This window comes from Zonotrichia albicollis, chromosome 36, assembly GCF_047830755.1.
Source record: "Zonotrichia albicollis isolate bZonAlb1 chromosome 36, bZonAlb1.hap1, whole genome shotgun sequence".
Lineage (NCBI taxonomy): Eukaryota > Metazoa > Chordata > Aves > Passeriformes > Passerellidae > Zonotrichia > Zonotrichia albicollis.
The window spans coordinates 2,574,854-2,590,625 of record NC_133854.1 but is presented as its reverse complement, the minus strand read 5'-3'; the positions used below and the strand labels follow the sequence as shown (position 1 = coordinate 2,590,625).

The window sequence follows — 15,772 nt, the reverse complement described above, 5'->3', positions numbered from 1 at the left end:
TGCCAGGAGCTCTGGCTGTGCCAGGACACTGCTGTGAGCCCCCCCTGCACACTCCACCCCACCCCAGGCACTGGGCTTTGCTGTGCCAGGGCATTCCTGGAGCACATTGCTGACAGCAGCTCTGGAGGGGAGCAAAGCCTCCCTGCCCTGCTCTCAGGAGACGCCCTTTGCTGCTGGAGCTGCTGTGCTGGAGCCCAGCTGTGTCCCAGCAGTGCCCATGGCCTGGCCCTGCCTGTGGCCACAGCAGGGACACGCAGCAGGACAGTGACCAAGCTGCCAGAGCACTCTGGCCTTACAGCCACAGCAGGGCTGGCAAGGACAGGGTGCAGTTGGGCAGAGCAGCTCTGAAAGGACCAATCCCTGCTGCTCCCTGGCCGTGCTGCTCTGCTGGGACTCTTTTCCCCTTCTCCTCTCTAACTTCATGATGGTCTCACAGAGCTGGGATCCCAGATAAAACAGGCACTGCAAGGTAGTTTATTTTCTTCAAATGTAGCAATAGCACAAACCCTGGTTTAAAGAGCTTGTGGGTCAAATTCAAGAGGTGGATGCTGAATTTGATGGGGGTGATTAAAAAATTTTATTGAGGATAATTTTGTGAGAGAAACCCCCATCGAATACTACCAAAGACCTGGACAGTCCTGTTGGACCTGTCACGAGTTCCATTCCAAAAACTATGCAGAAGGAAACTGGCAATTGGTTACTTCAGAAATCATCCAGTCATCATTTTCCTCAGGGCATCCTTGAGCTCCTGGTTCCTCAGGCTGTAGATGAGGGGGTTCAGGGCTGGGGGCACTACAGAGTACAGAACTGAAACTGCCAGATCAAGGGATGGGGAGGACATGGAGGGGGGCTTCAGGTAGGCAAAGGCTGCAGTGCTGACAAAGAGGGAGACCATGGCCAGGTGAGGGAGACAGGTGGAAAAGGCTTTGTGCCGTCCCTGCTCAGAGGGGATCCTCAGCACAGCCCTGAAGATCTGCACATAGGAGAAAACAATGAATACAAAACAACCAATAGTTATACAGGCACCAACCACAATGGGCCCAAGTTCCCTGAGTTTGGAGTGTGAGCAGGAGAGCTTGAGGATCTGGGGGATTTCACAGAAGAACTGGCCCAAGGCATTGCCATGGCACAGGGGCAAGGAAAATGTATTGGCCATGAGCAGCAGGGCATTGAGAAAGGCACTGGCCCAGGCAGCTGCTGCCATGTGGGCACAAGTTCTGCTGCCCAGGAGGGTCCCGTAGTGCAGGGGTTTGCAGATGGACACATAGCGGTCGTAGCACATGATGGTCAGGAGAGAAAGCTCTGTTCCAATGAAGAAGAGAAACAGAAACACCTGAGCAGCACATCCATTGTAGGAGATGTTCCTGGTGTCCCAGAGGGAATTGTGCATGGCTTTGGGGACAGTGGTGCAGATGGAGCCCAGGTCAGTGAGGGCCAGGTTGAGCAGGAAGAAGAACATGGGTGTGTGCAGGTGGTGGCCGCAGGCCACGGTGATGATGATGAGGCCGTTGCCCAGGAGGGCAGCCAGGGAGATGCCCAGCAAGAGGCAGAAGTGCAGGAGCTGCAGCTGCCGCGTGTCTGCCAGTGCCAGCAGGAGGAAGTGCCTGATAGAGCTGCTGTTGGACATTTGCTGTCTCTGGCCACTGGGAGCTGTTCATGGAGAAAAGTCAGTGACCAGTTAGGAGAAACCTCTTCCAGCAAAATCAAAGCCTTTTTCCATAGACCCTGCTCCTGTTACACTCTGACACCCTTTTCAGTTTCCAGAAGATTTTTCTTCAGCTCCAATTTGGAGTCCTGGCTGGTGCTGCCTGAGTGGGACTTCAGGTTCAGGGCAGGTACACACAGAGGTTTTTATAGTTCAGCCTTGCTATGCAGACATAGGAGGGGCACAGGGACCTGTCCTCGTGTTCTTCTTTGAATCTCTGTTAACACAGAAAGCCCTGTCAGCATCTGCCCTCTCACTGCCAGAGAACAGGAATGGTGAAGTCTGTTAAAATGTACTAGTGTTATTTACAGCTTTTCTTCATCTCCCCTGCTGATTATTTTTGGATGTCAGAAACTCTCTGCATTTCTGCTGCCCTCAGGGAGAACAGTGAGTTCTCTGAGGCAAGGTGGTGAGTGGAGAAGAAAGGGAGGACTTCTGTCACCCTGTCCTGTTCCAGGATTGTCTAGGCTTTCACCTTTGCCAGAGAGTGGATGATCACCCTCCCATGTTTCCCTTAAAAACCATCCTGACATTGCTGAGAGCAGATGGATCCCCACAGTCCACCAAATGTCCATCCCCTTCTCAAGGTCTCAGCCCCACATTTGTACCCTGGACAGGGCTCATTTCACCAACCCAACAGCATTTTCTCATCATAGACATTATGTGTCTCACCATGGGGCTTTTAGATAACACAGAGATGCTACAGGACAGGTTTATATCCTGGAGGGAAGCTCAAAGATTGGAAGGAAATCTCAGGGAGATTCCAAGTGTCCCATGATGGCATTGGATTGAGGGAGATGCAGCTCCTTCCCTGGCTGCCCTGATAGCATTGCCCAGAGCCTGGACTGGGGACAGCGTCACCCTGAGCCAGCTGTGCCCCCTCCAGAGCCCCCAGGGCTGGGCAGCTGCTCCCAGCCCTGTGCTCTGCAGGGAACTGGGCCCAGGGCTGCAGAGCTGCCCCACAGCTCTGCTGCAGCTCTGCCTGCACAGGAGGGGCTGCAAGCCTTAGAGCCCTGTCCCTGAAGGCAGAGGCTTGGCTGGGGCACAGGAGGGAGGGGGCTTGTTCAGAGGGAGGGTCTGCACTGGAGGGGATCCTGTGGGCATCTCTAAACTCTCCCTGCCACAGCATTGCTGGGGTTTGTTTTCTCTCATTGCCTGATCTTCTCTCTGCTTCCTGCAGATTTCCCTCCTGCAGGTGTTTCCCTGTGCCTGATCTCTCCCTGCCAGCACTCACAGAACCCAAATCTCTGTGCACTCTCCTTGGCCCTACAGAACCCTGCCTGTTTGCAGGGCACTGGCTGGGGGCAGGTTCTGTTTGCAGCTTGGAGAAAGGACAGCTCAGACTGAGCCTGATGGGTCTAGCAAAGGGGATGCTGGTGCTGTTCATGGGCAGAGTGGCTGAAAGTACATTAGCGATCTCCTGTGAATCTACAGAACCAGTTCCAATGTCTCAGGAACTTTTAAAATTTCATAATTAATAATTCATAATAAATCATTACTGATCCCCCCACTCCTTGCCATTCTCCAATATTAGGAAACTGAATATAAAGTCTTTGGAAATGTCCTAATTTTTAATGAAATCCTTGTATTGGAAATATTTTATGACTGACCAGCATTCCTCAGCATGTCAAAGCTTCATAAGCATTTCACCTCCCCTGCACCAGAAACACCCAGAGTTGTACTCACAGGGTCTGTAGGCATTGGGATGTTCCAGCTTTAGGAGATCACTCCAGGAGCTGCAGTTGCATTGTCCCGCAGCCAGAGGTTCCTGTGCCAAGGGTTGGCAGTGATTCTGCCCCAGGCACTTCTCAGCACCTTCCCAGCCCTGCCTGATTGAAGCTCTTTGTGCCTCTGTGCTGTGCCCAGGGTGGCTGCAGGCAGTGCCCCAGCCCTGCTGGGCTGGGAGAGGAGCTGCTCCTCAGGAGAAATGTCTTTTTGAAGCTCTTCTTGGTTTGCCAGGAGTTGCTTCTGTGCCAGGAGCCCAGCCCAACTCAGCAGCACAGACACAGCACAAGGACTTTAATGAGCCTCTGGGGCTTTGGTGTTGTTTACATCAGACTCAGTCCCTGTGAGAGTGTTAAAAAAACTTCTCAAGAACTCAAACTTAAATTGAAAGTCTGAAGTTTCCTGAAGTTGTTATGGGTTCCACTGAGGAACATAACTCAAAAAGTGTCCCCAGTTGCAATTAGAGCAGAATACTGGAGGCAGTGATGACAGCTGGGGACAAAGAAGGCCAAGGTGTCTCTGGTGCTGAGCACACCTGGATGTGTTTGAGGAATGCACAGGGCCAAGGCCTGAGCCCCAGCCCCTGGCCAGGCAGATCCTGTCCCTCCCTCCTTGCTCAGGGCTCTTGCCGGGATGGGCACTGGCATGTGGGGATGTGCAATGCCAAGGGCAGGAGCATGGGGCGGCCCCTGCCAGGCTGCTGAGCAGGGACAAGGAGGCAATGAGGCCCCAGCCCTGCAAGGGTCACTTGTCCCCTCGTGGCCTCAGGCCCAGGGCCAGCAGCCATGGCCAAAGTGCTGCCCAAGTGGGCTCTGGCAGGGCTGTCTTGCAGCTGCTGCCCATCCCTGTGCCCTGTGCAACCCAGGCTGTCCCACGGTGTCCCTGCCCTGCGCCTCTGTCCCTGCAGGCTGTCGGCATCCCCCGGCTGCCCCACCTGGCTGGGCCCTTCCTTTGCTGACAGCTCTGCCTCCTGCCTGCCTCTGTCTGCCCACACAAAGCCTGGGGATGACCCAGACTCCTTCTGGGGGCCATGTTGCACCACAGCCCTGCTCTGAGAGGGAAATTCCTTTCTCTTTGGGTCCTGTCTGGCCCTCCCTATCTGTCCTTTGCATTAATTCTTTCTTTCTCTGTCTGTTCTCTACTATATCAAAAGGATCCACCACCTCTGAAACCACCGTTCAGTCCCTTCCAGGGCTCTCCTCTGCTGTCCTCAGTCCCCACTCGACTGAGCACAGAGCTCCTCTGTCCCTGTACAGTGCTCATGTGCTTGAGGCACCCCACCTTGGGAGATATCTGGGCCCTCTCCAAGGTATTGGCAAATGAAAACATTCTGCTCATAGTCTAAGAAAATCACCTCAGGACAACACCAGTCAGACCTGTGTGTCCTGGCTACTTTTGCCTTGGAGCAATCCTTGGATAGATGGAATTTTTTAGGCCGAATTTCAGTTTTGCCCATGGGCACTTTGATGTGAACAACGATTCTCTTCCATTAGAAGGAAAGCTGAGGCCCAGTGTTTCAGGGGCAGATGAGCAGCAGCCACCAAGGGCCTAGGTGAGCCAGACCTTTCTGGAATTGCAGCTTGTGCCTGAGAGAAATCCTTGGATACACATTATTTGGGTAGTAGAATACCAGTTTTGGCCACTGGTCCCTCGATGAAAAGGCCATTTCTTTTCCATGTGAAGGAAAGCAGAGAGCCCCAGGGTTTGATGGTAGATGAGAAGAAGCCCTGGGAGGCCAAGCCAGCCAAACTTGTCTCTCCTGGCAGGTTTTGCTTGGGAGCTATCCTTGGATATATGAAATTTAGGGGCCAAATCTCAATTTGGCCATGGCCCCTGGACGAGGAGACTGTTCTATTTCCATCACGAGGAAGACAGAGAGCCCCAGTGTTTCAGGGGTAGATGACAGGTGGCCATCAGACCCCACAATGCCAGCGAGAGCTGGCAGGTTTTGTCTGGGAGAAACCCTTCATAGAGTGAATATTTTAGGAGGAGTATCAATTTTGGCCGTGGAGGAATAAGAAGATTCTTTTCCATAGGAACGAAAGCACAGAACCCCAGTGCTTCAGGGGCTGATGAACTGCAGGCACCAGAGACCAAGGCCATCCAGACCTGTCTGTAATGGCAGCTTTTGTGTAGGAGCAATCATTGGATACAGGACTTTTGAAGGTGGAATCCCAATTTTGACCATGGGCACCTGGAGAAGAAGGATGGTTCTTTTCCCTTAGGATGGAAAGGGCAGAGCCCCAGTGTTTCAGGGCAGAATTCAGGCAACCACCAGAAGCCAAGGCCAGCACGACCTGTCTGTACTGGGAGATCTTGTCTGGGAGAAAAAACCCTTGAATGTAGGAATTTTGGAGGACAAGTACCAGTTTTGGCCATGGATGCCTGTGCAGGAGGGACAGCTCTTTTCCATAGGAAGGAAAGCACAGACCCTCACTGTTTGAAGGCACGTGAGAGCCAGCCCTCAGAAAGACAAGGTCAGCCAGACGTATGGGTAATGGCAGCTTTTATGTGGGAGAAATCCCTGGATATTGGGCATTTTGGAGGGGGAATCCCATTTTGGCCATGGATGCTTGAATGAGAAAGGCAGCTCTTTTCCAATTGAAGGAAAGCCCAGACCCCAGGGTTTCAGGGGTACATGAGAAGAGACCCTCGACATGCCAAGGGCAGTTGGACCAGTCAGGCCAAGCCAAGCAGGTCTGTTCCCTGTTCCCTGTTCCCTTGTTTCCATGGGGCCCTGCAGTGTCACAGTGGTGGTGTCATATTGGATCCTTGGTTCCATCAGGCCCAGATGTGTCACACTGGCCTCTTGTTTCCATGGGGCTCCACAGTGTCACAATGGTCCCTTGCTTCCATGAGGTGTTGCAGTGTCACAGGGGTCTCCTTGGTGCTGCAGTGTCACAATGGCCCCTTGGTTCCATGGGGACTCACAATGTCAGAAGGGTCTCCTTGGTTCCATAAGGCCCTGCAGAGCACCTTGATTCAATGAGGCCTCCAAGTGTCACAATGGCCTCATTGATTCCATGAGGCCCCGCAATGTCACAATGGACCTTTGGTTCCATGGGGTCCTGCACTGTTCCATGGATCCTTAGTTCCATGGGGCCCTGGAGTGTCACAATGGACTCCTTGGTTCCATGGTGCCACACAGTGTGACAACTGCCCCTTGGCCTGCCAAGACTCCAGAGTGTCACAACAGTTCCTTGTTTCCACGAGGCCTTGCAGTGTCACAATGGTCTCCATGATCCCATAAGGACTTGCAGTGTCACAACAGACCAATGGTTTCATGGAGCCCTACAGAGTCACTATGGTCCCCTTGGCTCCACAAGGCTCTGAAGTGCCACAATGGCCCTTTGGTTCCATGATGCCCCAGAGTGTCACAATGGAATCCTTGGTTCCACGGTGTCAGAATGGACCCTTCATCACATGGACACCCACAGTGTTCACTACAGTCCCCATGATTCCATCAGGGCCTGCCATGCTCTAATGGCCCCTTGGTTCCAGTAGGTCCCAAAGTGTCAGAATAATCTCCATTGTTCCCTGAGGCCCCACAATGTCACTGTGCTCCCCTTGGTTCGACAGGGCGCTAAAGTGGAACAATGGACTCTTGGTTCCATGAGGTTCCTCAATCACAATGGTCTCCTTGGATCCGCAGTGTCACAGTGGCCCTTTGGCTCCATGTGGCCAGGCTGTGTCACAATGGCTCATGGTTCCATGAGGCCATGCAGCTTAACAAGGGATCCTTGGTTCCATCAGGCCTTGCTGTGTCACAAGGGACTTCTGGTTCCATGAGCTCACACACTGCCAGCAGCAGTCTCCTTGGTTCTGCAGTGTCACCATGGAACCTTTGTTCCATGAGGTTCCACAGTAGAACACGGTCACCTTGGTTCCGTGAGGTTCCACAGTGTCACAATGGACCCATGGTTCCACGAGGCCTTGCCGTGTCACAATGGCCCCTTGGTTCCCAGAGGTTTCTCAGGGTCACAATGGTCTCCTTGGATCCGCAGTATCACAATGGACCATTGGTTCAATGTGGCCCCAGTGTGCCAAAATGGATTTTGGTTCCATGGGGTTCTGCTGTGTCACAATGGACCCTTTTTTCCATGAGTTTGCTCAGTGTCACAGCTGACTCCTTGGTTCTGGGAGGTCCCACTGTCACCAAATCTCTGAAATATCAGAATAAGGCTCCTTAACACTCTTTTGCTATTTCAGAGGGAATAATTTTTTCAGGCCTGACGTCCAACATGGGATAACTCCTAACCTTATATGGACATGTGATTCTACCAGTGTGTTGCTTATATACAGTCACTAAATGAGAATTACGATTTACCCATTTCCATAAAATCCACCCCAAGTTCCCAGATTCACTCCTTGTTTTTGCATTCCTGCACCCTTGAGCCAGATGTCTTCTTCTTCTCTTCTACCCATCCTTGCTGGGAAAGCAGCCCCTGCATGCCTTGTTCCTGTGCTGAAAGTTCACAGGCAGGGTAAAAATGGAATGAACCCTTTTGGTATCAGCCCAAGGCTTTGTGTGGGCAGGCAGGGCAGGCAGGAGGCAGAGCTGTCAGCAAAGGGAGGGCCCAGCCAGGTGGGGCAGCCGGGGGATGCCGACAGCCTGCAGGGACAGAGGCACAGGGCAGGGACACCGTGGGACAGCCTGGGCTGCACAGGGCACAGGGATGGGCAGCAGCTGCAAGACAGCCCTGCCAGAGCCAACTTGGGCAGCACTTTGGTCATGGCTGCTGGGCCTGGGCCTGAGGCCATGAAGGGACAAGTGACCCTTGCAGGGCTGAGGCCTCATTGTCTCCTTGTCCCTGCTCAGCAGCCTGGCAGGGGCCGCCCCATGCTCCTGCCCCTGGCATTGCACATCCCCACATGCCAGTGCCCATCCCGGCAAGAGCCCTGAGCAAGGAGGGAGGGACAGGATCTGCCTGGCCAGGGGCTGGGGCTCAGGCCTTGGCCCTTTGCATTCCTGACACACATCCAGGTGTGCTCAGCACCAGAGACACCTTGGCCTTCTTTGTCCCCAGCTGTCATCACTGCCTCCAGTGTTCTGCTCTAACTGGAACCTGGGGACACTTTCCCAGTCATATCCCTCAGTGGAACACATTAAAACTTCAAAAAACTTCAGACTTTCAATTTAAGTTTGAGTTCTTGAGAAGTTTTTTCAAGACACTCTCAGGGACTGAGTCTGATGTAAACAACACCAAAGCCCTGTGAGAATCATTAAAATTTTCCTAGTCCAGTGATGGAAAAAGATTTCTAAGAACTTGTAAGAAATACACATTCTTATTTTAAATGAAGTATTTTATACTATCTCTCTTTAGAGCAGAGATGATTTCAGCAGTCTGTGATTGATATTGACCCAGGGTCTCTCCTCAGCAGCTCTGGCCTGCTCACAGAAGCTGTGCCTGGAGCTCTGACCCAGTGTGGACAACCTTGCTCCACATTGCCCAGCCCCATCCTGTCTGTCCTCACTGCCCTGGGCTCTGCTGTGCTTAGAGAGCTGGCTGCACTCACCTAAGAGGGATTTTCACTTTTTGGGGTTTTTGAAGCAATCTGAACCTCCTGAGTTTCCCCACTGCAAACAGACACACTGCTCAGGTGTGTGCCAGCCCCAGGTGCCACCAAAGGCACTGCAGAGCTGTCCTGGGCCAGCTGTGAGGGTGGATCATCAGCCCAAGCTGCACTGGGCACTGCCAGGGGCTGTGGCCATGGGCACTGCACTGATCTCACTGCTGGGTTTGGCTGCCACGGCCACCGAGAGAAATGAAACTGTCCTTGGAAACACTGAGGAGGCCTGGGACATACTGGGAACGCTGTGGGAGACACTGGGACATAGTGGGAGTGACACTGGAGAAGAGCGGGACGACCTGGGAACACGAGGAATGCTGAGGGGGAATCTGGGTGGACTGGGATGGACTGTGGGGGTACACTGGGACATACTGGGAGTGATACTGGGGCAAACTGGGGACACTGGGGCATCCTCTGGATGAAACTGGGGTGAACTGGAAGGGACTGGGAATAAACTCACGTGTATTGGGAGGGACTGGGCTGTACTGGGAGGGATTGGAGGGGCACTGGGTTTGAACTGGGCTGTACTGAGGATGAACTGGTCTGAACTGGGAGAGACTAGAGGAGGGTGAATGGGCTGTTCCCACCTCCACCGCATCCCATTTGCCGAGGCTCCCCCCAATCACTGCCTGCAGCAAATCAGCGCCAGGGATCCAGGCCTGGGGGCGGTGCCTAAGGTTGGCGCCATCTTTCCTGTTTGCTTACAACTCTCATCATGCCCCGCGGCCGGTTACAACCCCGTTAGAGCCGGAACTACAACGCCCGTCATGCCCCGCGCTCCAGAGACACACCCCCCCGGGAACCGCCCCCGTCTGTCCCATAAATGCCCCCCAGACCCTCCAGGATGTCTCAGTGCCCCCTCACCGCCCATTCGGGACCCCCCAAAGCGTCCCCAGACCCCCTGAGTGCTCCCAACCCCACAGATGCCCGGTACAGCCACTTCTGGGAATTCATCTTCTCTCATCCCCCGCGGCCCCAGAGCCCCTCAGAACACAGTCCCGCGCCTGAAACTCCTGCCGTGCCCCGCGCCCTAAATAGCCCGGTTAGAGCTCCCCGAGCTCCCCCCAAGGGCTCCCGAATTAAGTTCCCCCGAGGACTTGAAGTCGAGGCTCGGACGCAAAAGTGTCCCCGAAGTGCCTTCTCGGACCCCCAAACATCGTGTTCCAAACCATTTCCGGGACTACAGCTCCCATCATGCTCCACGGCGCACGCCCAGCCCTATTCCAGCCGGGATTCATCTCCCATCATGCCCGGCGTTCCTCCGAGAGAAATTGCAGCTGCGCCTCCAACTCCCGTGATGCTCCGCGACCCCGTTAAACCGTATGATACCCGCGCCTACAACTCCCATCACCCCCCGCGCCCCAGAGAGCCCCGTCAGAGCCCCCCCAAGGGCTCGCCCGGACCCCGAAGGGCCCCAAATTCCCCTCCCTGACCTCCAAGGGCCCCCCTGAACCCCCAAGTGCTGCCCCGGACCCCGAACTGTCCTTCGGAATCCCTGAGTGCCCCTCCAAGTGCCCAGCCAGCTCCCCCAAGTTTCCTCCAGACCCTCAAGTTCTCTCTAAATTCTCTCCCCGGACCCAAAACTGCCCCAAATGTGCCCCAGAAATGTCTCCATGGACTCCAAAGTGCCGCCCCTTGACCCTGTGTGAGAAAAAGATCATAAGAAAGAGGACAAAAAGACTACAAATATAACTAATTACCATAGAGGAAGAAATAAGTAGCCAATATTAATTAATTAATTAATTAATTAATGGAATTGTGTTTCTTAGCATGAGAGACAAATCTTTATTTGGTTGCTAAAAATGTATAGACTTTAAAAGAAAAATATTAAAATAATGTAATAAAATAATGGAAAATATTATTATAAATCAGAATATTATATTTATAATTTTTTATTAATTAAATTTTATTTATAAGGAAAAATAATTTTTTACATGTTTTGGGATGTCAGTCCCAGATGGGCGATGTCAGAATATTCAGTCTGGGACTGAGGAGCAGCTTGTCCAAACCGGCTCAGCCTGCAAGGGGCTCATTCTTCTCCCTGCCCAGACCTCCTCAGGAGACATTCAGCATCAAGATCACTTGGGGAATGCTTCTGTGACCTCTTCTCTGAAATGAAAAACAAAAGATGCACCATTGATTAAAAACCAAAAATCAGGATGTTCACTTTGGAATCTCCCTCATGAACTCCAAACTGATCCCAATCACTGCACAAGCCCTGGACACTCAAAGACAATGGAAGGGAGACAAAGAGCTCCTGAGGGCTTTCTGTATTTTAATCAGCCCCACGCTGGATTTGGGGCTGGGTCCAGGAGCATCAGGCGCACAGAAAAGGATGGAGAAGCTGCTCAAGGAATCAGCAGCAGAACTCCAAGTGCCTTGGAGCATGGCTGGGCCCCAGTGAGGGCAGGGAGTGCCAAAGGCTGCCCAGGGCCTGGTGAGAGCAGATCCTTGAGGCCAGGATTGCAGGGAGCCCAAGGCTCTGAGCAGGGAACTGCAATGCTGAGCCAGGCCTGGCAGAGCTGGGTTTTCTCTCCCTTCAAGAGTCTCTGGCTAGGCACTGTTGGTTTCAGGTCCATGGTCCCTGTACTGCTCTTGGCCTCCTCTGGTTAGGGTGACAAAGGCAAAAAGCTCTGACCATGGTCCTGATGTTGTCTTATGTTTTCTCTGGTTAGAGGTGTTATTTTAATTCTTCATTTGCATGGTGGCTTGTTGTTCTAGGGGTTGTTGTAAGGTCATTCTTTTCTGCTAGGTCTTATGGGATTTTCATATTTGGTTATTATGACATAATCCTCTTCTTTATGGTGTCGGGTGGTTCGCCATCTTAGATGAGAGTGGGAGTGATACTAAAAGGTTTTAAAATCATAAAATTTGGGGAATTAGAAAAAACCTAGACTTAGTGGGGCCCTGGAAAAATGTTAAAAATAGACTCTGAAAATGTTAGGCTTTGTGTTTGCCAGGTCATGTGAAATTGCATTTACTTAAGCAGCATATGATAAATGATATAATTGTTCAATGTTATGATTGTTTAGTAATTAAATATAATTATTGTATAATCATAAGAAGAGTAATGAGAAACTATGTTAGAAATTTAAGGGGAACTACGAGGAGCCCATGCTTGGATGAAATCTATGTATACAATAGAACAATATATGTTTAATAATTAACATGAAAGTTATATAACGATAGAATATAAAAACATGTTCATCTTGAATGTATGGTTGGAGACAGATTTGGGTTTGTACCCTGACACCCAGAGCTCTTCAATAAAAGCACTGGCATAGAATCATTCTCGTGATTATGTGCTTCTGAACGCTAACAGGAGCAGTGGGGGTAACACCTGACCGTGAGGGGATTTACATAATTATAAATCCTTTAACTAATATTGGAATTTGACATAACTATTAAACATTCAACAAACAATCTATGACTAACATTGGAACTTTATATTAACTCCTTTAACAATGAGCTTTATATCAACTCCTTTAACAATCGATTCCCTACAATATCCCTCTCTAATTCTTTGTGAGGATTAAGCCTGCATCAATTAGCAATTACTTCTTCTTGAAAGTACAATTTTCTTACAATTTTTAATATTGGTTGTAAATTTGCTTGGTATCTTCACGTTCTTGATCATTCATTATCATGATTACTTTTACTTCTTTTAATTAAGCTCTTTTGGTATCATTAAACTTGCTTGTGCAGCAGATGTTATAACTCAGATTATACAGGGGAGCATGCAAGTAGGAGGATTAAACTAGCAATTTCACATAAGATGAAAAAAAGGGTTTTTTCCACCAATTTCCTTTTAATGACCAGAAATTGTCCCACCAGCTGGTATCGAATGTAGGGGTCCACTCTTGTGTTCCAACATAAACTAACTTCCAGATTTCCTTTGACATATTTCTAATTACTTCACTGCAGTCATCCATTTCTAAGCAGCACTCGAGGAGTTAAATTTTCCACATATGCTTCCTTCATCAACCAATAAATAACCTACTGCTACTCTGATTTGATACACTACAGTTCTAGTCTGGGATAGTTGGTCATTTATGCGGTCTAAAGCTAGAGAGGTTCAGTTCGATACCATTTCAAGTACTGCTTGTAATCTTAGAATCCGATTTAACGTATAAATTTATTAGAAGACTTAGTAGGGGATGTGGTTGGTTTTAACTCTTCAGTGGGAGGTGGTACAGGTCCTTTAATCTGGGTTATATGTGTCCATCCCTTCTCTTGGGTCTGTATGGCTGTATTGGTGGTGAGTAGGACCTGAAAAAGCCTTCAAACTTAGAGGTTAAAGGTGCAGAGTTCCATGATTTAACTAACACCCAGTCCCCTGGATTGATCTTATGTACCTTAGTGTCTAAGGGAGAGGTTTGAGGGAGATAGCCCTTTTTCCTGAGACCTTCTAACATACTTCCTATAGCCTTTAGATATTTTTGGGTGGCTGTCTCTCCTTCTGGATAAATTCCCATGCTATACGGGGTTGTCAAGAAGGGGAGTCCAAACATCATTTCATAAGGTGAGACTCTTATACCTGATCGAGGCCTTGTTCTAATTTGTAACAGTGCTAAGGGTAGACATTTAAGCCAATTCATCTGGGTTTCTGTAGTTAATGTAGTTAACGTGTTTTTGATGGCTTTATTCATTCTTTCTACTCTTCTGGAGCTCTGGGGATGCCAGTGTGCTGTGCAACGTCCATTTCATTCCCAGGGCTTCAACAACTTGTTGTAAGACTTGGGCAGTAAAATCTGGACCTCGGTCAGAATCGACATTATTTATCAACCCATATCAGGGAATGATGTTTTTTAGGATTGCTTTCATGTACTTGGGCTGTCTCTGTTTTGGTCGGGAACCGCTCTACCCAATGGGTGAGGTGATCCACGGTCACTAATAAATGTCTGTGTCCCTGAACTGGGGACATTTCTGTGATGTCTACCTGCACACTTTGGAATGGCCACAAGGCCAACTCTCTTCCCCCAGATCAGACAGTACACTTCTCATTACTTTCTGATTCATTTGTTGGCAAGTTAAACATCCCTTGGTAACTGCCTTTGCTATGGTACGTACTCCCATGGTACGTACTCCCATGCACATATGATCCCTTGGAAAGTGGTCACATAATCCTTGTATTCCCCAATGGGTCAACTCGTGTAACTCCATCATCACTTTTCAGGCCAGAGCTTTATTTAAAATTTGCTGTCCATCAGGGGTCCACCATTCTCCATTTTCTTTTTGCTGTCCTCTCATCTTTTCTAACTCTCTTAATTCTTTCTTGTCGAAGATCGGTTTTTTCTTTTTTTCTTTCCCTACTAGGTGTTTTACCTATCTTAAGAATTTTAATTGGACTTTCCTGTTCCAAAGCTACTTCTTTCACTACTTGATCAGCTAATTGGTTTCCCTTTATTTCAAGGGTGTCCCCTTTTTGATGTCCTTTTGTGTGAACTGTGGCTATCTCTATTGGTTTCCTCACGGACTCTAGTACTAATTTTCTTAGCTCTTCATATATTAAATTTTTGCCTTTACAATTTAGGCAACCCCGTATTTTTCTGAATGTATGGATAATTTTGAATGCATACTGGGGAGTTGGGATAGATTGTTCCTTTATCTTTTTCTAGTAAATCTAGCCCTCTCTTCAGGGCACAGATTTCACAGCACTGGGTAGACCAATTTGAGGGTAGTTCTCCTTTTTCCTTAACTTGCATGTTCTGCCCATCTATGCTTGCATACCCTGAGACCTGTTTACTGGCTACCATTTGCGATTATCCATCTGTAAATAAAATTCTCCCATATGGGAGGGGTTCATCTTCCAAATTTTCTCTCAATTTAGTCTGCATTTCAATAATTTCAATAGGTCAAGTTCTTTTTAAGTTCTGGTAGGCTCAGTAAAGGCTCCTGGGCAAACGACAATTTAGTTTTCAGATTCTGAAGCTGTTCCTCATCATTTGAGGTCCAGGTTACAGGCTCTGACTCTGTCAATTTGTCATATGGAAATTTAACACTTTTAGTATACTGATCCAGCCATAATCTGTATTACCCAAACAAACCTAGTAATTTTCTAACATCTCTTTTGGTCTTTGGGGCAGGGATGGACAGAATTCCCAAAATTCTCTTGGGGCTTGACCTTTTACACCCTTGGGTGATTATATGTCCTAGATATGTTAGTTCTTGTTTCACAAATTGCAGTTTCTTTTGTGATTATTTTAGACTTTTTTCCCCTAAGAAATTTAGGAACTGTATGCTAGAACTTCTAACTTTGTCTTGTTCTCCCCCGATACAACTAAATCATCAATATATTGTAAAATATGTACCCCATTCTCAGGTTTAAACTGTTCTAGGAGTTCTTCTAGAGCTTGCCAAAGAGATTCAGGGATTCTGTGAACCCCTGGGGAAAACCTGTCCACCTTAGTTGCTGTTCTCTTTTCTTCTCAATGTCCTCCCATTCAAAGGCAAACCAGTTCCGGCACTCTTCAGCCAGGGGACACACCCAGAAGGCATCCTTTAAATCCATGACAGAGAACCATGCATGCTCCTCAGGTACTTGGCTTAAAAGGGTGTACGGGTTTTGTACTACTGGGTGCCTTGTAACCATTCTTTTATTAACTTCTCTTGATTCTTGTACTAATTGATACCTTCCATCAGCTTTTCTCACCACTAGTATGGGAGTATTATGTGGAGATATGCATGGTTCTAAAATGTTTTCCTTTAATAGCTGGTCAATTAATGGGGCTAGTCCTTTCTTTCCCTCTGGGGAAATTGGATACTGCCTTA

At 49.3% G+C, this 15,772-nt stretch overlaps 1 protein-coding gene across 1 annotated transcript in view; it reads right to left on the bottom strand.

The window, feature by feature from the left end:
* Positions 1-709: 709 nt before the first annotated feature.
* The window catches only part of LOC141726529 (olfactory receptor 14A16-like), a 31,785-nt gene continuing 16,722 nt past the window's right edge, over positions 710-15,772 (bottom strand). Inside the window, exon 2 of the mRNA XM_074531452.1 lies at positions 710-1,650. Within this exon, the coding sequence (XP_074387553.1) occupies positions 710-1,650 (941 nt within the window). The remainder of the gene's footprint in view (positions 1,651-15,772) is intronic.